General features: G+C 42.3%; 1 protein-coding gene across 1 annotated transcript in view; it reads left to right on the top strand.

Moving 5' to 3' along the window:
* Window positions 1–24,259, top strand: part of RPH3A (rabphilin 3A) — a 1,088,002-nt gene that overhangs the window by 1,005,841 nt on the left and 57,902 nt on the right. The window contains exon 18 of the mRNA XM_078667417.1: window positions 13,441–13,522. Coding sequence (XP_078523543.1) covers window positions 13,441–13,522 — 82 coding nt within the window. The remainder of the gene's footprint in view (window positions 1–13,440; window positions 13,523–24,259) is intronic.

Genomic DNA, 24,259 nt, shown 5'->3' with positions numbered 1-24,259 from the left:
CATCATTTGACGTAAAGTTAAGGGTTTAGAAACAGGCATGGCTGCTCGGACTAGGTGGTTGGCAATATTGTTTTCTTTTTTAAAAGCAAATAAGGGCTCATTTACAAGGCTACCATCAAGATCCTTTATCAGATGGCAACTTTGTTTTATAACTTTTTTCAGGCGATTGGCGTTGGGGCAAAAGGTAGTGACACATACCTGCCTTTTTAGATCAGGTTTGGATCTGCGTTCCAGAAGTGTCTCGCGTGGGGTCCACTGGGCTCTCCTCATACAGTTTTTTACAAGTTTTTTGGGGTAACCCCTCTCACACAGCTTAGATGTTAAATTTTTTGAGTGTAGTTGGAAGTCCTCCTTAAAGGTGCAGTTTCTGCGGACTCGCAGGAACTGCCCATAAGGGAGATTTTCTTTTAAATTACGCGGGTGGTTACTATTAAACATCAAAGACTTGTTGCGGTCTGTGGGTTTAATGAATAGGGAGGTGGCCAATTTCCCTTCAGAAGGGAAGACCTCCACGTCAAGGAACGCGATCCTGCTTGTAGATTCTGAAATGCTGAATTTTATATCAGCAGTCCTGGCATTGAGCCATTGATGGAAGTTGGTAAGGGTGTCACTGTCACCTGTCCATGTCAAAAAAACATCATCAATAAAACGGAGCCCCGCTCCGATGTATTGAGCGAAAGGATTGTTGTTATAGATGTACGCGTTCTCGTACATATCCATAAACAATACTGCCAATTCTGGAGCAAAGGGGCAGCCCATCGCCACCCCCTTGACTTGGTAGTAAAATTCACCATTAAAACAGAAATAATTCTTTTTTAAGGCGAATGTTGCCAAATCCACAATGAATTTGGTAGGCACGCGCATGGGCCTGGGTCTGGAATCAAGGAAATAGGAGAGAACTGCTATAGCCTCATCTTGAGGGATCTGAGTATATAAAGCAGTTACATCTAAGGTAACTAGTCTGTCTCTGCCTTCACTGAAATCAATATTTTCTATTTTCTTGATAAAATCAGTGGTATCCTGAAGGTAAGATTTGACCTGGATCATAAAGTCTTTAAGGAAACAGTCTACATATTTAGCTGCTGGCTCTAGCACGGAACCACATCCTGCCACGATGGGTCTGCCTGGCGGATGGTCTGGATCTTTATGTATTTTAGGCAGTATGTAAATTCAGCAAAAAAATTCAGCATTTCAGAATCTACAAGCAGGATCGCGTTCCTTGACGTGGAGGTCTTCCCTTCTGAAGGGAAATTGGCCACCTCCCTATTCATTAAACCCACAGACCGCAACAAGTCTTTGATGTTTAATAGTAACCACCCGCGTAATTTAAAAGAAAATCTCCCTTATGGGCAGTTCCTGCGAGTCCGCAGAAACTGCACCTTTAAGGAGGACTTCCAACTACACTCAAAAAATGTAACATCTAAGCTGTGTGAGAGGGGTTACCCCAAAAAACTTGTAAAAAACTGTATAAGGAGAGCCCAGTGGACCCCACGCGAGACACTTCTGGAACGCAGATCCAAACCTGATCTAAAAAGGCAGGTATGTGTCACTACCTTTTGCCCCAACGCCAATCGCCTGAAAAAAGTTATAAAACAAAGTTGGCATCTGATAAAGGATCTTGATGGTAGCCTTGTAAATGAGCCCTTATTTGCTTTTAAAAAAGAAAACAATATTGCCAACCACCTAGTCCGAGCAGCCATGCCTGTTTCTAAACCCTTAACTTTACGTCAAATGATGGGGATGCCACCCGTCCTCGGACACCACAAATGTGGGACCTGTTTATGCTGCGAATCTACTGTTGAAGGTTCTTTGTTCCAGCATAATGGAATTTCCTGGAAACACGAGACTGTAAGCAACTGTAAGAGTAAGTTTGTTGTCTATGGCATTATATGCCCATGCCAGTTACTATACATAGGCAAGACTAACCAAGAGGTCCGTCAACGGATCTCGCAGCACAAATCTAGGATCAAAAGGAAAGTCGAGAATGCCCCTTTGGTGCAGCATTGGACACGACTGCAACATGGAGTCAGTGACCTAAAGTGGACTGTGATCTCTAAAATAGAAAAAAATCCCCGTGGAGGAGATCTTAATCTAGCATTATCGAAACGGGAAGCATTTCTTATAGTGAAGTTTGATACTGCAGTATCGGGGCTCAATGAATTGAGCGAAATCTTCAAACTATAATCCGTTGTTGATGTGCTATTGTTTGTACATCCAGGCTGATATTCGTAGTCTTCACTCCGGTCCTTATTTTCCTTTCTACCCTGGCTAAGTTGTGGGCGGTCCGCCCCACCAGGCAAATATATAAAGGGAGAGCAGTGCAGCCTTTGCTTGCGACCGCGCATGAGCCAGTAACCAGTGCTGACCTAAGACGCTGCCGAGTTTTACGAACGGATCTAGGATTCCATTGTAAGTACTTCTCCTTGTAACTCCCGCCGGTATTTGAACCGTTTTTTCTTTAAATGGTTCGACTTATGTTTATTTTTTCTCTCATTTTCAGTCTACCAATTCAAATTAATTTTTTCGGACTATGGGCTGTTGACATGTCGGTAAGCCCTGTTTGAATCTTTGTAGTAATCTGGTTCAATAGATTACGCTTTAAAATACTCACGCGCTTATTTCGTTACTTTTGTTTCAGGCGCCCGAAAGGGCTACACTCTAGCGACCCGCCCGGCGCGGATTCAAGCGTGTTGTCAATCCTCGCGGTAAGACGCCGCCTTTAAACTAACAGCTTTCGTTTGCAACATACACGTTTTCTAGCGGCTAAATTGTATTCACTATTTGGTTTTTTTCAGATTAACGAAAACGCTAATCGATCTAAAGGAACAAGGCGCCCCTGCATTCACTGCAAAGAGTCTCATTGGAAGCTCGGTATGACCTTCTAGTATAAAACCGGCTTCATTGATATTTTGTAGTCTTTGTATATCAAAGCCATATTTTTTCATTCAGACATATATTTTTTTATTCAGACGTACCCTGCGAGTTATTTCCGTTCGGCAAAGGCGCATCTTTAGCAAGAATAATCCTAGGTGAGCACCAACACATATCTGTAACAACTAAAATGTTGTGTACTTACTTTTATCAGATTTTTCTGATGCACTACACGCTTACCTTCATACAGGTCCACCACCGTTATCCTTTGCAATCTGGTTCCTCCCCGTGAGAAAATCTTTTTCAAGAAAGAAAAGTAAGTAAATTTGCAGCCTCCACTACCACTGATAGCTTGTTAACAATGGTAACCATCCGCTGACTCCCCCATTTTTTAACCCCTCCAGATTCTGCCATATTCCAACATGTTAGAAAGTTGAGGCTCCCCTGCCCCTTGCATTCTTGCTTTTTGGTAAGTCTGTGTAGAAGAGGGTGGTCACTGAGTGCTGCGCCTGATGCTGATCGCTTGGTAAAATTAACTATGTCATGTTGAGATTTTTATATTTCTTTTCTTCTTTTCTATATTTTTTCTACCTAGAGAAAACCAAAGGCCCTGAAGAGAATCCCCACAATCCAACGGGATTCGAAACGCGTAGGCCACAGCCACACAGTTGTCTGCAAGAGCGATAAGCACTGATGTTAAGAATTATTTTGTTGCTTATCCCCAGTTCGTGTACATTACCTTTTTTCTAAATAATATTTGATTTTGATATAGGAATGTACCTTGTGCGTGACTAATTATTAAGTGACAATAGTGTTAAGTGCCCCGCAGACCTTGGCTTTTTTTCTTATTTTTTCCTTTTCCTTGTTTGGTGCTACATTGTAAATATTAGAAAGACTTTTTGTAAATTTTGTACTGCTTGAAGCTATTGTACCCCTTCTACCTTTTTGAATGGCTGTATTTTGTATGCTTGTGATATGTGTGATATGTTGAATGATTCCCAAAGTTGACCTCCTGCTGAATATGTTTTCCATGGTTGTTTTTTGGAATATGCATTCGCTAAAAATATGATTCTTGTGTTGATAAAATCTTAAAGAATAATAAAAGCTATTAACTAGCTCCTGGTCTTGAATGTTGTTTCAAGTACTGTATTTAAAATTATATGAAGTGTTTGATTATCAGTATTGGCAATTCTCTTTTGTTATCTATGATTACGGCTCAGCCTTGCTGATTAGAGCCAACCCTTAGTTGTTTCCTGGCTAAGTATGCTCTAGGCTTGTGTGATACCTTTACTCCTTTACTCCTAGAGTTTGACAATAGGCAACGCCCCCGGCAAGATCCATGAGGTTCCGCATACTGACTTTTTAAGTAAGCTTAAATACCTATTGGTCTCCACCATGTTTGTGACTTAACATAGCCTGCACTATGTTTTTTATAAAATAAACAGGAATCACTTTTTCCGTTTTTATTGATCACATAAGTCTTTTGAGTAAAAACAGAGGAGCCCGATATTAACGGACCCTCCATTGTTAAAAATAAAAGTGAATTTAGACCACATATTCGCTTTTCATAAAATGCCACACCTGAACCAGCGCGTGTGATAAAACAGTGCGAATCCATAAAATATTTTGTGGTTCCCTCCAGATTACACACCTCATGGCACTGCAACACTGGTGTGTAGATAAGCATGCGCTTGTCGTACGATTGAGAAGGGCCACCTGAATCCATGAGTGCCTGTCACACAAACTCAGCGACACGGGTTATGAGATACAATTACTGAGATCCAGGCACTTGGATCGTTGTTTCTCACCCTTTGCGCTGATGAGTGGTATTAGTGCAATGTATTGATTGAGTGGAATTGAACATTTGTAACCTCATGCATTGTCTTGTTTTTCAGAAATCAATAAGCACGAGCAGAACCGTATGTTGGTGGTCAGTCTCGCCTAACAAGTGTGCACCTTAGCGAGTGCACACACTACTTTCACTGGTCCTGAAGAAAGCCTTGCAACTACGCATGAGAAGGCTGAAACATGTAGACCTTGTCACTAAAACCCCATGGATGTCTATGGACAATTACACCATAGAGGACATCCACTTATGTTTTTAATCTTGTCATATAACCCCACCATTAAAATGTCTGAGTGTATAGAGACAATCTTAAATCACTGTTCATTTTTCACTCTGCACACAAAAAAACCCACTGTAAGCAGACGTCACAGCACACTCGGGAGGCATTCGGCCTTTCGGGTGGGAACCCTATGATGAAGAATGTTACCAACTGGGCTGGTGAGTGAGGGTTCTTCTTAAAAAGGAAATGTTTCCTTTTCAAGCTAATACAAAGCAGTAATCCTTTCTGGAATAGCTCCTTTTTTGTTGTTTGTATAGTTTTCCCTCCAACATGAGTTGGAGGAATTTCTGGTATGGTCCCCAAATTGGGATTGTCAGATAGTCATTTTTCAGGTCTAGCCTTGTCAGCCAGTACCCTTTCCTTAGAATGTCCCTTAAAAGATGGATCCCTTCTATTTTGAAGTGGTGGTAGGTTACCCATTGATTTAAAACCTTGAGATTTATGACTGGTCTTTGTTCCTTGTTCTTCTTTTCTACCAGAAAGATATTGCTGAGAAAACCTAACTCTGAGCCCTCTATTATTGCACCTTTTGTTAATAGCTCCTCTAACTCTTTTGAGACCAGTTTCTTGTCCTTGGGTGAGCATGAAATCTCCTGTGGGTGTATTGTTTGGCAAGGGATATCGAGGAACTCTATCTTGTATCCCCTCACTGTATTCTGAACCCAGGGGTCTTGTGTTACTAAATTCGAATTGCCAGAAAATTGGCGCAATTTGCCACCCGCCCTTAGAGGGCTATCTGAAAGGTCTTTCGAAGTTCCTACCGGAGGAAAAGGAGTGCTGTCTTCGATTGCCTCTAAAGGGTCTTCCACGATTCCTCTGCCTTTGTGGGTAGAAATGTTGCTGGGTGCCGTAGGTATGTTGCAATTTTCTACTACGACCCAGGAAGGGTCTGGAGGGAGGTAATCCACGGCCGGGGAATCGACCCCGCATTCTCCTGGCCCTACCAAAAAATCTATTGTGGAACACCTTTTTAATTTCTTTCTGCGACTTCTGAATGGAGCTGAATACTCCAACGTATTTCGCCATTTCCTTAATGAAGTCTTCACCCTGGGAATTAGGCCCTCCAGCTTTGTTGGCTAACTAAAATAGCTTATGGTTGATTTTAAGTAGAACCCCTTTCCTGCTCTCCATGGAGATCGTCATATTGCCATTACCTATGAGGCAAATTGCCCTTTGAACCCATTCTCTAAGTTTCTTTGGGTCCATTGGGGTGTCCCCTAGGTAGGCTGACTCTGCCATTTCAAAATTTTTGTAAGGGGGCCTATAGTATCAAGGAGGCGGTCCTCACAGGACTTCAGCCCCTTATCCATGCCTTTCCCATGATCTTTTGCATTTTTGGCTATGAAGGCTACCTCCTTAGGGTCTAATTTGGGAGTCATAGCCACTCGGGTAGGGATGGTAGGGGGCATTCGGAACACAGTGTGGACCTAACCTCCTTTGTGATTTCATTTCTCAACCAAAAAGAGAGGTAGTCCGCCACGTGTTGTGATGGTGTCCACTCTGGTGATAAGGGGTGTTAAATTAACAATGGAGCAAACATCTCATCTCCAAACGGATCCTCAATACCCATTTTGGATCCTGAGGCCTTAGATGCCTCCTCAGAGCTTCCCATTCCTCATACTTCGACCTCTTCAACATCAGTGTCGAACTCAGAAGAGCAAGAAAGCTCAATTTCTGGTTCGAAATTATCATTACTCTCAATGGCGATAGGGAGCTCAGGGCCTTTCTCTTGCCCATCTGGAGTGCCTGAGGCACTGATCTTGTCACCACTTAGAGAACAAGATGAGGGGTTAGAGGTTTTACTTTTCTTCGCCCCTTTGGGTAGATTTCCTCCAGACGCCCTCTTTCTTGGAGCCTTACTTGCCCCTTCTTGGTCACTAGTAGATGGCCATGCTTTATTAGAGATGAATTCAATTTTTTTATTAATAGCTTCATCAAGGGAACCCAAAACCGTTTCTAGTGCCCTATTAACTAGTCTCTCCATTTTATCCTCAATATTCACTTAAGGTGGGGTGTAGACATTTTGTTGACCGGGGGTAAAGTTACTTAAAATAACCATTTGGAATGTTAGGTGTGGGTATCCTTAATTTATCTTAAATAGTTTTTTTTGTATCTTAAATAGGGTTTTTGTGCTCTTTTCCTACCTAGTCTGAGGGATGAGTTGAGAAATCAGCTGTTTGCTTAAAAGTAAACAGCTGACTGAGTACGGGGGACTGAGCCAGTAACTGTCATCCTCCTTATTCACAACCTTGGAAAATGGAGGATGTATTGGGGACTGCTGTATTGTCCCAATCATCTAAAATGGCGGCCACTCACGTATTGGGCAATGCTTCCTGCAACCCCAGTCCCTACACCTTTTATAAAATACCCAGTGTCTCCAAGCAACAAATTATCAGTTCTGGAGTTATGAAGCCCTGACACACTTATAATTGTGTTTCACGTTATTTCATCCAGAGTTATCGCTCCAGTTGAAATAGCACAACTCATTATGATAGCCTTAGCCACAATGTTAAGCACCAACATTTATCAAGCAGTTCTCTGCATACTACAGTAAGGCCAAACAGTTTTAGGTTGGTATTAATTTCCTCACGGAATAAACAGTTTAACATACAATACCACTGTGCGTCACATTTTTGCAGCTTCAACTCACAGTCCCCTTTTCACGTCTCAACCTATCTGTTGAGAGATTTCTTGTCTTCAGTGCATCAAAAAAAAGTATAAAAAGCTATAGTGTGGGCTTTCTCTTGCTAATTTCTCATTGGCTTTCCTCCCTCTTCTTGTGTTGGTCCCACTCCTGAAATATTTCTTCTTTACCATGTTTATTGGATGAGTTGTATTCTTCCACTGCTGACATCAGGAAACACATTTTTTCATCTGTTTTTCAATACTCCATGGAATTGCATGTTTTTCCTTCCCATACTTACTTACTATATCTTCCTGTTAGAAATGGGGTTTCTGGTTGGCTAGAGTATGCACCTAAGCCAGGCAGGCCCCACCACTCTAGTCAGGGTAAGGGAGTTATACACCTAAGATAACCCTTGCTCACACCCTTGGTAGCGTGGCAGAGCAGCCAGGCTTATCCCAGTGGCAATGTATAAAGCATTCATGCAACACACACACACACAAGCGATACACTAGGCACACCACAAAAAGAGACTACACACAAGGTTATATAAAAATATTCTTTGTATTGTACATAAAACACTTTAGATCATAATCACATCAATCACTGTGCCACTAGGCACTTGTCATGACATCACATAGATTACACAATCACTTTGCCAATAATGGCCCCTCGGGACCGGGAAGGCAGTGACCATATGCGATGCAGAAGTATGCTAGTATGGCCACTCTGTGCCACCCTGTGGTAGGTAATCACACAGCTGCTATGATCAGGCGGTACGGCTGCAAGTGGTTGCAAAGTATGGGGGGGGTCGGGTCATTTCCCAACAGGTATGCCCTTCAATGGATGTCCCAAAGAGTAACTCGCACTCTGTTTGAGGTAGGGTGGGAAGACCTTTCTAGGTCTCCTGCTCATTGGGACATCGGCAGCCACTTGGCCGGGTCCTCGCACCAGCCCTCAGTGGATTTTCCTCTGCCTCAACAGCTCCTTGCTGCTCTCAGTAGCAGGTGGCGCAAGTCACCGGTCAGTCGCTACCAAAGGCTCCAAAAATGCCCCTGCTTCCCTCTCACCATGGTTGTGAGGGTGCGGCTCGACTTCTGCGGTTCTCCCTACGGTCCCCAGCTGCCTGTCGGCTCGATGCGGCTTGGGCGGTCAAGGACAAGGTTTCGGCTTCCGTTTCCTGGTGTAGGTGTTCGGAAGTGCGCTTGCCCCTAGGGGAATTCCTTGCACATAGGGATTCCTCTCCTTGAAGGGGGCACAAAAGTGGATGCCTGCCTTTGCCCCGGCGGCACCAATGAGCCTGCAGCTCACCGGGGCACTGATTGCAAGGTAAGAAGGGAATCCGTGTGCTTTCACGTGCTACACTCGATTCCCAGCAGTGCCTGATACCGTCCTGGCATAAGGAACTGCTGGCAGGGCAACCCCAGACGCGCTCAACACGCGCTGATGCCAGCAGGAAGGAAGGACCGGCTGCTTCCAGAATCACATGCCATCAATAAAACTAAGGCTGGAACAGGGAGGGAGTCGCCCAGTCCCCAGAGAACACTAGGGGCACCAGCAACAGGGCACAAGCAGGCCAGCACCAAGGTCACTAGCAACAGTGGCAGTCCTTCTCTGCACCCAACATGCAGCAGGTCAGCACTCCAAGCAATCAAGTACAATGGTGGTTCTTCCTGGCAGTCTGTACAGCCAGCAGCGTCTGTTACATTCCCATACAGTGTCTCTTCTTTTCATGAGGTCACAGTCCCTGTACACACAGTTCCAAAGTCTTTGTTCTGGGGGCACTTCAAACACTGTTTAGAAGTGCACCTCACCCTCATTTACATCTCAAGCCCAGGCCCCAGACTGGGGGCAGAATGAGCACAGCCCTATTCATGTGTAGGTGCAACTCTTCCACTACTCTAAATACAGGCCAGGCTTATTCAGGTGCAAGGGGAACTCCTCCTGCTACCATAAATGCAGCCAAGGTCTATTCAACCTAGCGCTGAGTCATCCATGAAAGGCAAGACACACCTCAACCCCCTTGTGACTGTCTAAAGTGAATGCACATACCCTTTCTCCTGTCAGTCTAAACCAGGCGGTGAATACACATCCAGGCAGGGGACAAAGACTTATAACCACACAGAAAGGTCCACTTGTATAAGTAGTTATGAACAGTAGGGGCAACCCTAGAACCTGAATCAGGGGTTAAATAATACTGGAATCCAAAGAATGGTTCAAGTACAGTGCTTGAGATAAGAAGGAATTCGAACAAAGGAAACTAAATCCTAGTAGCATTCAGTTAAAGGAAAAGGGAAAGAAAAGAAAGAGCCCAAAGGCTAGTGCTAACCAACTAGTAAAACATCCAAAACCCATGTACAAATAATCACTTTAGATTTAGAAAATGTATTATCATAGTTATTTTTTTACATGAAACAGTAATGGCGCTCACAAGGTTGCACAAACTGATGAACTGATGAACACTGACATTTGTAAACAAACAGGACGCGGCTGAGGGAAACTACAAAAACATGGTTGAAACAATACAGAAACACACAACATAAAATGTATCCTCTTTGTTTCAGGCCACATATTGGCGTCGACGGCGTTTCAACCCGTAAATAATTTAAGGGTCATCATCTGGGAAAAACATCAGATAGGAGAGCGTCAGCTGCCGATACGATTCATATGTTTTACTCATGCCCGAGACTAGCAAAGTTCTTACAGGAGGTGGTGTGTTTTCTAATTAAGGTTCTCAAAATCACGGTCACTCTCTCCCCTGATTTGGTAATTCTGGGTAACAAGGCTAATGGGGGGTTTGGGGAGGCCAAGATATGTGACTGCCTTTTTTGTTTATTGCAATGGCCATGGTACATCTGTGCATCATATCTCAATGGATGGGCCCGAAGGCCCCCACTTTTTTCAACTGGCGATCCAGGATATTGGCATTGTGTAATATGGAGTCCTCTGCGCATATGTTATGGGGTAGAAGGAAGTTTGTACTTTTTTTTGGCAATATATTCAGGCACTTATCCATGATTTCTTTCCTTTTTTTATTCCCTTTTCTCTTTGTATAATTGTATTATTTCTATTTACTTACTATTTTGTGTGTCATCATTTGCATTGGTGAGAATCTGTTTTCTTTTAAAATTATGTTAATCCTATGCAATGTGCCATGACATATGTCAGATAAGTTTTGTGTTTATAAAAAAAAAAATGAGAGCTACCACTGGATATCAATAAAATCTGTATTGACAGGAAAAAGTACTCCAATAGAGATATGCATGAAACACGAGACCTTCAAAACAATGATCACGCAACACTTCTCTATATGTGGCATTTCTAAAATAGTAATGACAAATCCGCTTTCACCAATAAGCAGGATTTATTACTACTATTCCAAACATACCAAACATGACCACGCTACCCCTGTCATATCAGAAATTAACACTGAAGCACATATCAGGGACTCCCCAATGCAAACCTATGTGAGGGCAGCCTCACAGCAGTGAGAAACCAAATAGGCCGTTTGTCCCTACCAGGACATGCCACAAAGTGAATGCACATGTCCCACCTTTTACCTACACAGTACCCTGCCCACAGGGCTAGCTAGGGCCTATCTTAGGGGTGACTTATATGTCATAAAAGGGGAGTCTTAGACATGGCAACCGCGTTGCATGCCACGTCACTGCGGCCGTAAACTTCATGTGCAGGCTCTGCTGCGGCAGAGGCCTCAGACTGGTTTGAAAGGCTACTTCGGTGGATCATGCAAGCAGCACTTCAAGCCCACTAGTAGAATTTCATTTTCACGCCCTTGGTATATGGGATTCCACTGTACAAGGGACTTACAGGTAAATTAAATATGCCAAACCGATGTAGACCAGTCTTACCATGTTTATAAGAGAGAGCACATGCACTTTAGCACTGATTAGCAGTGGTAAAGTTCCCAGAGTCATAAAACCAACGAAAGTAGGTCAGATAAAATACAGGAGGAAGGCAACAAGTTCTGGGATGACCCTGCAAAATAGGACCAAGTCCAGCACTTCCCACCGTAATTAAACTACCCTACCTAGCAATATTACCTACTGTAATGACCATATATGCCTGCCTATAGTACCTACATACCATAACTACAATACATAACTCTCAACAATATGCTTCTTAACAATACTTCATCTACCATAACTTACTTATCTACCCACATACTTAAAATACCATACCAAAAAATAAAATAGCATCCTACGATACCTAGCCTACCTACCATATCTAGCCTACCTCCACATGTACATTACATTAAAGAAATGAATTTTCACTGTCACCGATGATATCATTAGGCACTCCGCTCAATTATTTGATCTTCCAATTGAAGATATCTTATTTATGAATACCAATAGAACTATCTTGAGTGCCTTGCTCCAATATCTTTATCTTCCTTGATAGGGGTATCTCGCTCTTCAAGATTATATGTCCTGATCTGTCCATTACAGTGGGACTTATTATTTGAGAGTTTGATATTCGAGTCCTGAAGAAGCAATTTATTTCCCAATTATTTTTTATGATGTATCATGGTTGTCATGTATTTTGTATGTGGAATCATGTCAAATTGGACATTCATCCTTGACAATAAAAATACATTTCTATTAAATATTCAAGGTTCGAGGAATTTACATTGCCTCTCAGATAATTAGTTATATCTTGTTGTTAGTTAGATTAAGCTTTTCCACTGGAAGGTAACAGTGATCTGAGAGTATAGCGCTAGATGAGATTTGTCTTGCCTATTGCATGTAATTTATTTTCATCAAACTGATAATGTTTAACAAATACTCCCATAACATTCAAGTCTTTCAAAGCTTAAATGACTGCCAATACCTTTTTACACTTGCAAGTGATCACATACACTCTAATGAAAGGCAAACTGTAATGATTGTCATAAACAAATTGACTTGTAAAGCAGGTGGGAATTTCCCTTCATTGTCAAATTCCAACATGCAACTTTGGCGAAAAGTGTCAGTTTTGGCTGCAAAAACCTTTTTGTTGGTGGCAGGATCAAATTATTACTGTTAATTTACAGCAATTCCGAATGACTCTTTGTGACCATGTCCATGTGCTAACCTTTCTGGATCACATGGTCTGTAATGAAGACTGGCTTTGTTTCTGTAGAAATCTGAGAATGAAGATTTTGAAGCTCTGTGGGTCAGTTGCAGTGATTGATTACATACCTTGATACCTCCTAGGTGGTTTACATTGTTTGGTTTGGATTATTGGACATCAGTTCTGAGCCTGCACTGATATTATGGTCCTGCTCACTGGGTGTAGACTTGTAAGGAGGCACAGCAAGAGGGAACCATAGCCTTAAAAGGGTCTTGATTCCCAAAGTTTGATGTATGAGTTGATGTGATTTACTCTTCATGTCCTCCTGTTTTACTTGTGAACTTCAGGAGTAAGTCAGTCATACTCTAGGCTTACTACTCGAATTTAAGTAAAGAAAAAGAGTAACTGATTTTGTGAATTGGGCCCATCATGTTATGTACATGTGTGTTCATTCAATCTATTAGAATTTTGAAATTTCAGTGCACTGCTAATTTAAATATATATATGGCGTTCTCCATAATGATAAGAGTATTCACAACTCACTGAACTTGTAGGCTATTTGAGTGACCCTTGTGTGTACTGAATTCAATGATTTATTTGAAAACTATTATTAAAACAATTATTTCACTGCATGAGTCGGAAATCTGTTTCCTGTTAAATTTTTGTTAGAATGTTTCCTATGTTACTATCAACATTTTCTTTTACCCACAAACTGTTTCAAATTCTAAAATATCTAATTTTATATCCAAGGTGGCTGAAACCTGACACTGGGAAGAAATCCAAGTTTAAGACACAGATCAAAAAGAAAACATTGAATCCAGAGTTTAATGAGGTGGGATTTGAATTTTCCAGGAAAATGTTTTTCAGTAAGAACCATTATTGTACAAGGAATGTGTTTTTTTATAATGGTCTAATTTGGAAATTTGGCTGCTGGTTGATGGGGAGGGGGGGTGAAATCATACTAAAGTAGCACACACAAATCTTGTCAAGGTGAAACACAAGCAAACCCAAATTAACCTGTGCTTTACCTTCGGGTAGCTTGGCACAAAAGCAGTTAGGCTTAAATTTGAGGCATTGCGTCAGTGTTTTATGCAGCACTTCAAAGAGTAATAAAGTGAAAAAATAGCACAAGATAAATCCCACAGCAATAATTTACTTGACCCAAAACAACAAAGATCCAATCAATAGAACCCGAGATAGGCAGTTTTAAAGATTTAAGTGAAAATAGTGCCTAAAACCACAAAGCACCAACTGTGGTTATTTGGCACCGCCGGATCGGGACAAAGTCACAAGTTCAGGCCAACTGGGATGGAGCATGGGCCAGCTACATGGACCTAGGTAAGCCTCCTGAACAAGAGTACCTTAAATCCTGGTTGTGGAGCACACAAGATAACATGTCGAGAATGCGTCTCAGAACGGCAGGTCTGAGGAGTTGTAAGGTTGAGATGCGAGTGCCTGGGTCATCATCGAGGATGCTGTTGATGAGGGGTTTGTGAAGCGGAGCCCTGCATTGAGGATATGTCTTACAGCGACACTTCAGAGGGACTACGATGCGAAGTCCTGCATCTGGAATGCCTTGCGCAGCGGTGGTTCCGGAGCGGAGCTGCAAGGAGATGTCACCCTGCATCGGTTCCAAAGCAAAAATGCGGTGAGATGAGCTGCCCTATGTCATTTCTGCCCACAGGACCACAGCTGGACTGGAAGAGCACCTTCAGGTCCACTTCCAAGGGTCCAGGACAGGGGACTGAGTCCAAGTGCTGGGTTCAAGATGGAGAAAGCCTATTCTGTTCTTTTCCTGAGGTTTCTGATCAGGGGGATAGCCAACTGGCCTTTAGAGTCACTCTGGTAGTCCTGGGTTCAAGATGCAGGTCCAGTCCTTCACTCAGGCAGCAGGCCAGCAGGCATCAGGAAAGCATGCCAACAGATTAGCAGTTTTTCTTACAGAGTAGTATAGCAGTCCTGAGTCTTCCACAAGTCCATAGGTGTGCAGAAGAATTAGAACTGAGGGCCCAATATTTGTACCTGGTGCCCACTTTGAAATAGGAGAAGGTTCCAGAGGTGTTTGGAATTGTCTGCCTCTCTTCGCAGGTGCCAGATTGTCTAGGGTCACTATACACTAGAGTCAAATCCTTTCTGAGTGTGCTCAGGCAGAGCCGAAGTGTAAGTGTGGTAGGTAAAAGCTCCTCCCCCTCATCAAGTCAGAGATGGCCCATCCTGCTACCACCGATTCCTCTTTGTCTGACTGTCTGGAAGCAATACACAATGGGCAACTGCCAGCTATACCTAGTTATGTGACCCAGGATAAAAGCAGCTGGCACCAAGTGCTTACGACATGAAAATGCCAACTTTCTAAAAGTGGCATTTTCAGAATTGTGACTTAAAGTCTGCCTTTACTATTAAAGAGGGCACAAAAACTTAGACCTTCCTACCTGCTCCCAATTGAAAGTTATCACGTATTACATGTAATAAGTTAAGCCAATGTTATCCAATGGGAAAGGTAGGTCTCACAGTAGCAAAGAAATCTAAGATGTTTTCACTACCAAAACATGGGAACCTGAAAAGTACATGTCCAACTTTTTAAGTACACTGCATCATGACCTCTGGGCTTTGTTGGGACCACCCTATGAGTGACATATATTTTAAAAGGAATGATTTGGCCTGGCTGGAGTTTTCTCTTGCCAGGTCGAAATGTAAGTTTAAAACTGCACACACAGGCTGCAATGGTAATCCTGAGAGATGTTTGCAGGGCTACTTTAGTGGGTGGCACAATAAGTGCTGCCGGTACACTAGTAGCATTTAATTTACAGGCCCTGAGTACATGTTGAACCACTTTACTAGGGACATGCAAGTAAATTAAATGTACCAATTACCAATTCTACTATGTTTAAAGAAGCGAGCACAATCACCGATAAGCAGTGGTAAAGTGCACAGAGTCCTAAAGCCAACAAAAACGAGATCAGCTAAAATGAAGGCGAAAGGCAAAACATATGGGGGAAGAACCTCATAGGCTGTGAGGTTTAACAGTCTTGCTGATGTGTTAGGCCTCTTTCCTGCCAGTACTACTCAGGGTGTTAAATCCTTTAGGAGAGTGCCTTGGGTTAACCAGTTCTGTGCTGAGGACGGAACGGTTCCATATTTTCAACGGTGGTCGTGTGCTGAGGAAGTAACCGTTCCATCCTCGGCACACAACCAGGAAATCCCTCTGCAGTTTACAGCAGAGGGATTTCCCTTTTTCTTTTTCTGCCTTTGGAGCTGAGGAAGAGCTTCACCAACTGCCCAAGGCATTTTTTCTATTTTAATGTAATGACGATCGGCATGCATGGCATACTAACGTAATTACATTGAAAGTGAAAGTGAAATGGGATCATTTCACTTTCACACAAGTGAGGTAGCATTTTCATTGGGAGAGCTGGGCGAACGTTGGTTCCCAGAACTGCCGGGGTTTGGTTGGTTTCCCTAGATGGCCGCCGAACGCAGGATAAAAAATGCTGGTGACTGCCTCTCAAAACCAGGTCGCTTAGTGATTGATAATTTTGTCACCACAATACGCTTTGGGCTGTTTCCTGTCGGGGCACTAGGCCTACCCATACAAGTGAGGTACCATTTTTATCAGGAGACTTGGGGGAATGATGGGTGGGGGGAAGTTTGTGGATCCCCATGGATTCCAGAGCCATCCATCACCAGAATGAGAGGGACATGTGCTTTTTTTACAAGGTTTGAGGTTTGCAGGGGATTCTGGGTAACAGAACCTAGTGAGAGCCATACAAGTCACCCCTTCCTGGATTCCCCTGGGCGTCTAGTCTTCAAACATTTACAGGTTTGCTAGGTTTCCCTAGGTGCCGGCTGAGCCAGGGCCCAAAATCCACAGCATGGCACATTGCAAAAAAAAAGGGTCAGTTTTTCAGTGGTACCATGTGAAGTGTCCACTTTGAATTTTGGGCCATTTCCTGTCTCGGGCACTAGGCCTACCCACACAAGAGAGGTATTATTTTAATTGGGAGACTTGGAGAAATGCTGGGCGGCTGGGAGTTTGTGGCTGTCCACAGATTGCAGCGCTTTCCATCACAGAAATGTGAAGAAAATGTCGTTGTTATAGGCAAATTGTGAAGTATGCAAGGTATTCTGGAAACAGAACCTGGTAAGAGCCACACAAGTCACGCCATCCTGGAATTCCCTGGGTGTCTAATTTTAAAAAATGTACAGGTTTGCTAGGTTTCCCTAGGTGCCGGCTGAGCCAGGGCCCAAATCCACAGCTAAGCGTGGAAGGGTATACTCAGATGTGAGTCCCTTGCTCATTGCACCATCAGGATTCAAGCAAGCCGGGCCGAAGACGCCTGAAATGGCAGAAACCGGTCCCCGGAAGCTTGTTTCCTTCCCAGTGTAAGAATTGGCTGTTGTAGTCTGGTCTGCCCTGTTCCCATGATGCACTGGGCCAGGGACAGACTAATTTGCATACAGCCAGGTTCTGAAACTGGGATGGTGCAATGAGCTAAAAAACGGTGTTGGATCTAGCCCTGATCTCTTGACTGGGTGAGAGTACTCTGCTTAATTCAGAGACTCTGTCCATCACCACCCCTTGTTGTAAATAATTTTGTCCACCCTAAGCGTGGAAGGGTATACTCAGATGTGAGTCCCTTGCTCATTGCACCATCAGGATTCAAGCAAGCCGGGCCGAAGACGTCTGAAATGGCAGAAACCGGTCCCCGGAAGCTTGTTTCCTTCCCAGGGTAAGAATTGGCTGTTGTAGTCTGGTCTGCCCTGTTCCCATGATGCACTGGGCCAGGGACAGACTAATTTGCATACAGCCAGGTTCTGAAACTGGGATGGTGCAATGAGCTAAAAAACGGTGTTGGATCTAGCCCTGATCTCTTGACTGGGTGAGAGTACTCTGCTTAATTCAGAGACTCTGTCCATCACCACCCCTTGTTGTAAATAATTTTGTCCACCCTAAGCGTGGAAGGGTATACTCAGATGTGAGTCCCTTGCTCATTGCACCATCAGGATTCAAGCAAGCCGGGCCGAAGACGCCTGAAATGGCAGAAACCGGTCCCCGGAAGCTTGTTTCCTTCCCAGTGTAAGAATTGGCTGTTGTAGTCTGGTCTGCCCTGTTCCCATGATGCACTGGGCCAGGGACAGACTAATTTGCATACAGCCAGGTTCTGAAACTGGGATGGTGCAATGAGCTAAAAAACGGTGTTGGATCTAGCCCTGATCTCTTGACTGGGTGAGAGTACTCTGCTTAATTCAGAGACTCTGTCCATCACCACCCCTTGTTGTAAACAAATCCACAGCTAGGCGTATTGCAAAAAATGGTTCCGTTTTCAGTGGAAAAATGTGATGTGTCCACATTGTCTTTTGTGCTTCTTCCTGTCGTGGGTGCAAAGCTGACCCACACAAGTGAGGAACCATTTTTATTGGGAGATTTAGGGGAACACAGACTAGTAGAACTAGTGTTATTATCAATTGTTCTTCTATGCATGTCTGCCTAACAAATGTAAGGCAGTGTGTAAATAAAGTCATTTTGAAAAATGACCTCTAATTCACATGCTCGTATGGGTACCCACAAATTCAGAGATGTGGCAAATAACCACCTCTTCTAAACTCTACATGATGTTTCCATTTCTGAAATACATAGGTTTCCTTGATACCTATTATTCACTCTTTATATGTTACCAAATAAATTGCTGCATACCCAGTACACAATGAAAAACCACTGCAAGGTGCAGGTCAGTTATTGGCTCAGGGTAACTCGGGTTCTTGGTGAACCTACAAGTCCTATATATCCCTGCAACCAGAAGGGTCCCGCAGACTTAATGGTATATTGCTTTCAAATATCTGCCATAGTTGGAAGAAGTTACAGGTCACCTAGGCACAAATGGCTGTTTTTTTTCAACTAAATTTGAATGTTTTATTTCAACTGGTATTTTCCATAGGAAATTCTTTAAGGAACTTCACAAATGACAACTTGCTGAATTTTGAATTCTGTCTACTTTTCAGAAATGTATAGTTGTCCGGGATCTTTTATTGGTTTAATACCCATTTCTACCACTAACTGAAAGGAGGTTGAAATCAGAAATAATTGGAAAAATAGGCTATGTCCCAGTAAAATGCCAAAACTGTGTAGAAATGTTGGTGTTCTGACAAAAGTCTGCCTCTTTATGAAAGCTGGCAAGATGGTGATTCTAGCACCACAAACCATTCATTGATAAAATTTGCTGGGAAAAAAACAGATGCTTTCTTCTGCAGCAACTTTTTCCCATTTTCCGCCCCAAAAACAAAACTTAGCTGTATTTTGTCTCATTTGACGGTCCCCACCCGGCGTATCCACAAAGCCTGGGTACCTTTAGAATCCTCAGGATGTTGAAAAGGACAACAATTTGGCATGGATACTTGTATGGACAAAAGGTTACAGGGGCTTAAGCACAAACTATCCCAAGTAGCCAAAAAAAGACTCCGCACGGGGGGGAGGAGGGGAAGGCCTAGCAGCAAAGGGGTTACGGTCAATATGACCTTGTTAGAGATGCTGAACTTAAACATATACCCTGTACAGTTGTGAGTCTGCAGCGGCAGATGATATATGCTGTATACATGAACCAATCTTCCAGGGCTCATTAAGGAAATTATCTTCTGCCTCCAGCGATGTCACAGTTTGCCAATGTCATGGGTAGGCTGAATGGTGCCAATCAAGATCGTGATAATCGGTGAAGGTATCAGTCCTCTTTCTAGCTTTTCCCATCTGTACTCCTGTGTGGACCAATCAGATTCAGCAGATGTGTACTAACTATATTCACAGTGTAAAGAGACCCAAGAGAGGGCTTAGACACGTGTTTTGGGCAAGGCGGAAGAAGGAATGGGAATGCAATATATTATTCGGACTCTCACCTGTGGTATTTGTTGGAGTGGTGTAAGGAGCATACAAGAATTAAATGCCATCGTTAGTTGGCATTTAATTTCGAGTTGTAATACTCAACCCAGAATTACCTGTATTGGGATTTCTGTAATTTTGTGCCCTGGAATTACAGGGTGATTATGAGTTATCCACCATAGTTTCATATGGAATAATGAATAACATGAAAATAGTGATATTTCCTGCTGAGTTTATGCATATTTGTTTTCCAAATTGTGAACACTTTTTCAGCCACATATCCACCTGTACCTTGTAGGTCAATACATGTCTAGAATTACCACAAACTGTTGAAAACAGAAATTTCTACCCACTCGTAATGAGTCAATGATGCTTCGCAGATCAGGCATTAGCTACTTGCCATTTATGGAAGATACTGTGGGTTAAGAGAATGGATAAAGCAAAGGAGTTGTACATCTTTTCAGTCACTAGGAATCCCTTTCAAGTCAGAGGTGAGATGGGGTTAAGAAAGGTTTAACTGGTTTTCTGTCTTCTTTTGACCCACATTTTGGAAATGAGCAATCACCGCCAAGTTTAGATAGAGCAGCTTTCAGCAGCCAGAAGTAGGGGCACTGCATGGATATTGTGAACATGTTCTTAAAAGGACAGAACAATTTGTCCATATGAAACGAGATTATGGTTTAGGAGAAGGCAGTGGATTGTACTATGCACAGGTGTGACACTGGATACTTAATCCGTCAATTAATTGAGGGGAAATTCTGGTCCTAATGCCTTTTGAATGTTGCTGCAGAGAGCAATGAGTGACCAATAACTATAGCAGATTTACAACCTGAAATAATGCTGCCAAGCATTGCCTGAAAGGGAGCGAGCAGGACAGCCCCAATTCTACTAAGATATGGTACTCCTGCTCTCTTCCCTAGTGCTGGGGCACAGTCAGGCATAATCAGAATCCCTAGCGTCACACACACCTTTGTGCAAAAGAATCTGCACCATGTCTTAGACATAGATTTTGTACTGCAAGGGTACTCTTTGAGTGAAAAATACTATGTTTAGACACATTTTAGAAATGTTCTCATTTCGGATGTGTGCTGTGTAGCGCAGCACCCCTGCAAAGTCAGAAAAGCTTAGAGAATGCCTGTCTGAAAGAGTCCTTATTGAGGGCGCAAAGCCTGGTTTATCATGGTTATTAGATAGGACTTTCTATCAAAAACCCTGGGTGGTTGTCGGGGAAGGCCCACGTACCATCCATTGAATGCTTCCTTTATGCTAGGTAATGCAAGCAGCAAAAAGCACTGATCTGCATTATTGCCATACAACTTTCTAGCGCAGATTGAGATTTGAGCAGGTAAGCAAATCCCAAATAAATATTTTGCAGCCGTTTGTGTCTCTTTTGTGGCGCAATACAATCCCTGCACAAAAGTTTAGTAAATCTGCTCCCTAGACTCCCAGAATTTACAAGCTTCTCCTTGAGCTGCTGAACTCTAGAAGTTGGTGCCTTCAGATGGATTGAAAGAAAAAATTAGAAGGTGACCAACAAAGAGAGTTGTTAAAAACGTCAAGCAGGTTTTTCAAAAACATACAGGAAGTTAAATCTGCCTCAAAATATATTACATAATTAGTACCTTACTCCGGCCATTTTGTAGGCCATTGATGGTAGTATTCGTAACATTTGATAGAGAAGTTGAGTAAAAAGGGGTACTTTATTGCACGTGCTTTAGCACTGTTCCCTGTTTTTTTCGGGGTGGAGCGCTGTCGCGGGCTACCGGAGTTCAGGCTCTGGGGGAACTTCCAGCGATCATCAATGGCTAGATTCCAGGGGTGGAGTAGGCGAAAATGGGGTCTCCTGCAATCTTGTCTTCCATAGGTTATTGGTGGCCAAGGAGGCTAGTTCAGCAAGTGCCAAACTACCAGGTCAACTTAAGCGATATTATGGATTATGGTGTAGGTTGGGATTGCAGGTGCCCCACAATATTGAATGGTTCGTCCGAGTGCCAATTCTGCAAAATATAAGGCCCACAATATGTGCTTCCTTTCCTAAGGCTTTCAAGATGTAACTCGCCCAAGAATACTTAGAGACAATAGCATATGATAGGAGGAGAGCCTCTGGATATAAGCCACGAGGTCTAAGTGATAACACAGTAAACTAAATGAGAATTAAAAAGTTGAAAGCAGCACATTCAGGTGGTCAGCTAAAAGAAAAGTAATCATCCATCCATGGTCTGTCATTTATTTGATTTCTGTCCGCTGCCATATGTCATGCTTTCATTTTACTTTGGCATTGTTTGATAATATAATCCCTGTCATTTGCTGCTCTTTCTAGCATGACTGCAGTTGCTAAGGGCGGCCTTCTTTCTTAGGGCTGATGTAATAACACATGTAGTAATCATGTTTGCCTAGAAGGCGTTTGGTCGAAAACATTGTTTCTGAAGAAAAAATGTAATAACTAGGAAAGAAGTGAATTAACGTGCCATCCAGAAGGATTGTACGCCTGCTAATCTAAGATTAGTCTTTCCTTATGGTCACTCTGTGGTAACAACATTACTAACTTGATCCCATGACAGGAGATGAACCGGTGGCGTATTCCCATGTTATTTCCCACAGGATTAGAAAAACAGAGTTAGTGTTTTTCCCAATATTGATCTACATGGTGCTCATATGAGACTCTAAAACTATTACATGTTGCTCATAGCTGTGCATGGCTTTGACTGTATTGGCTTTTCTCAGTTCCAATCTAGTCCCTTTTTCTAACATCATATTATCCTCTGAAATTGATTTACCTGTCAATGGGATGCAGTACCAACATTACGGGTGACAGTCAGAATAAGCGACTCCAAAGAGATGCATCATGATAACACTTCATATGTCCGTGGTTCTTAACCTTTCAGCTTCTCTGTGGACACACAAGTCGTCACTAGTGGAAGCCGAGGACCCACACATATGCAATTTCTACAATTTGAACCACAAAACAAAACACAAAAATATAGAAACAGATATGCGTTGAACATACACATTTTTGGAAATATGCCATTTCATTCACAACCCAAAAAAGATTCAAAAATCGAAATATTAATTTTAATAAGAAGGTTGCAGCTTTTCTAAATTTGGCTTTATTTCTTAAAGATGTCTTCTAGTACATCACTTTGTCTTTTTTTGCTCCTAATCCAAGTTCTCTTTCTCAGCACATACTAGTTTCAGTTGAGTCCACAAACCATCCACACTAGATTCTGCTTGCTATCCATGTTCTGCTCTCACTAATCAAGTTAAGGATACCAACTTCATTTTTAGTTTCCAGTTTCAAATTCCTGCACATTTACTGAGCGTTTTACAATATCCAATTTAAGGATATACTTTATTAATCTGATAATATTATTTATTTTCTAAACTTTCGAGGGACCTCTGAGTAGGCACTGTGGAACCCCAGTTGACCGCAAAATCCATGTTAAGAACTGGTGTGATATTTCACGATTTAAGGATAAATGTGGTCGTTAGTGGCCAGAGGCTGAGCAGAACTAAATTTTGATATGTCTTCCTCAAAGTGTGCAAAGAAAATTGGCAAGTAATGTAATATGCACCCATACTTGTGAGAGCAAAGATTGGTCAACAGCATCAAGGAAAGCCTACAGCTTGCAGATTTATGCCTTGGATCATCAGAATTTGCCCCTTCATCAGATGTTTTCTTTCTTTCTTTCTTTCTTTCTTTCTTTCTTTCTTTCTTTCTTTCTTTCTTTCTTTCTTTCTTTCTTTCTTTCTTTCTTTCTTTCTTTCTCTCGTTCTCTCGTTCTCTCGTTCTCTCTTTCTTTCTTTGTTTCCTTTTGTCCTTCTTTCATTTTTTTCCTTCCTTCTTTCCTTTTTTCCTTCTTTCCCTCTTTCCTTCCTTCATGAGCATGTTTTGTTTTTGATGGTGTACAAAAGCATTTCTTTCTGAACCAAAATGTAATATATGTTTGATTAGGCAGCATTCTAGTTTAAGGGTAGTGGAGCACTATACTATGAATTTATTTCTGTTGGAGTAGGAGCATCTCATGCATGGGGACATATATAGAATGCAATATTATTTGTATGTGAAGGTTTTGTTGCAGCTGGACTGTAGAAACTCAGATTGATTAGTATAGAACATGCAACAGCTAACAGAGTTCTTTTTTCACTTACACACGATATACATGAATACATTTTTATAGTATTGCCGGAGTTAGTGTCACTGCTCGGAAAATAATCAATAAACCACATCTCCTCCCAAGACTACAACTTCTCTAAATCTTAACTTATCATGCACAGTTTATTATAGATAATGTAGAGCAGGAATTGGGGTCTCAGTCTAATATACTGAAAAAGGCACACACACCAAAAAAATAAAGTTAAAAAAATCACAAAGCTTTTTGCATGATTAAGTCTGAACTTAACAAATGTGGAATCTGATTACATAATGTCATAGTTGTCACTTATAAACATTGGAAACATTGGTGTTTTGCAAATGCGCATTTTATCTTGCATTACAATAAGACCCCATGAGTTTAGAAAGTAAGGCGTAGAGAAACCATCTGAAGATAGATAACTTTTCTGAGAATCCAAACCGAAGCTCATTTTGAGCAATGCTCTCTGGACCTCAGTTTGGTACAAAACCATTCCTAGTGCACGCTTCCCTAACCAGAAGTCTTCAAACAAATTTTGTGGTCTGGGACATAGTTTGGTCTTGAAAACCTTCTT

The sequence above is a fragment of the Lissotriton helveticus genome, chromosome 11 (genome assembly GCF_964261635.1).
Source record: "Lissotriton helveticus chromosome 11, aLisHel1.1, whole genome shotgun sequence".
Lineage (NCBI taxonomy): Eukaryota > Metazoa > Chordata > Amphibia > Caudata > Salamandridae > Lissotriton > Lissotriton helveticus.
The sequence above is the reverse complement of the archived record's forward strand: the minus strand, read 5'-3'. Positions and strand labels throughout refer to the sequence as shown.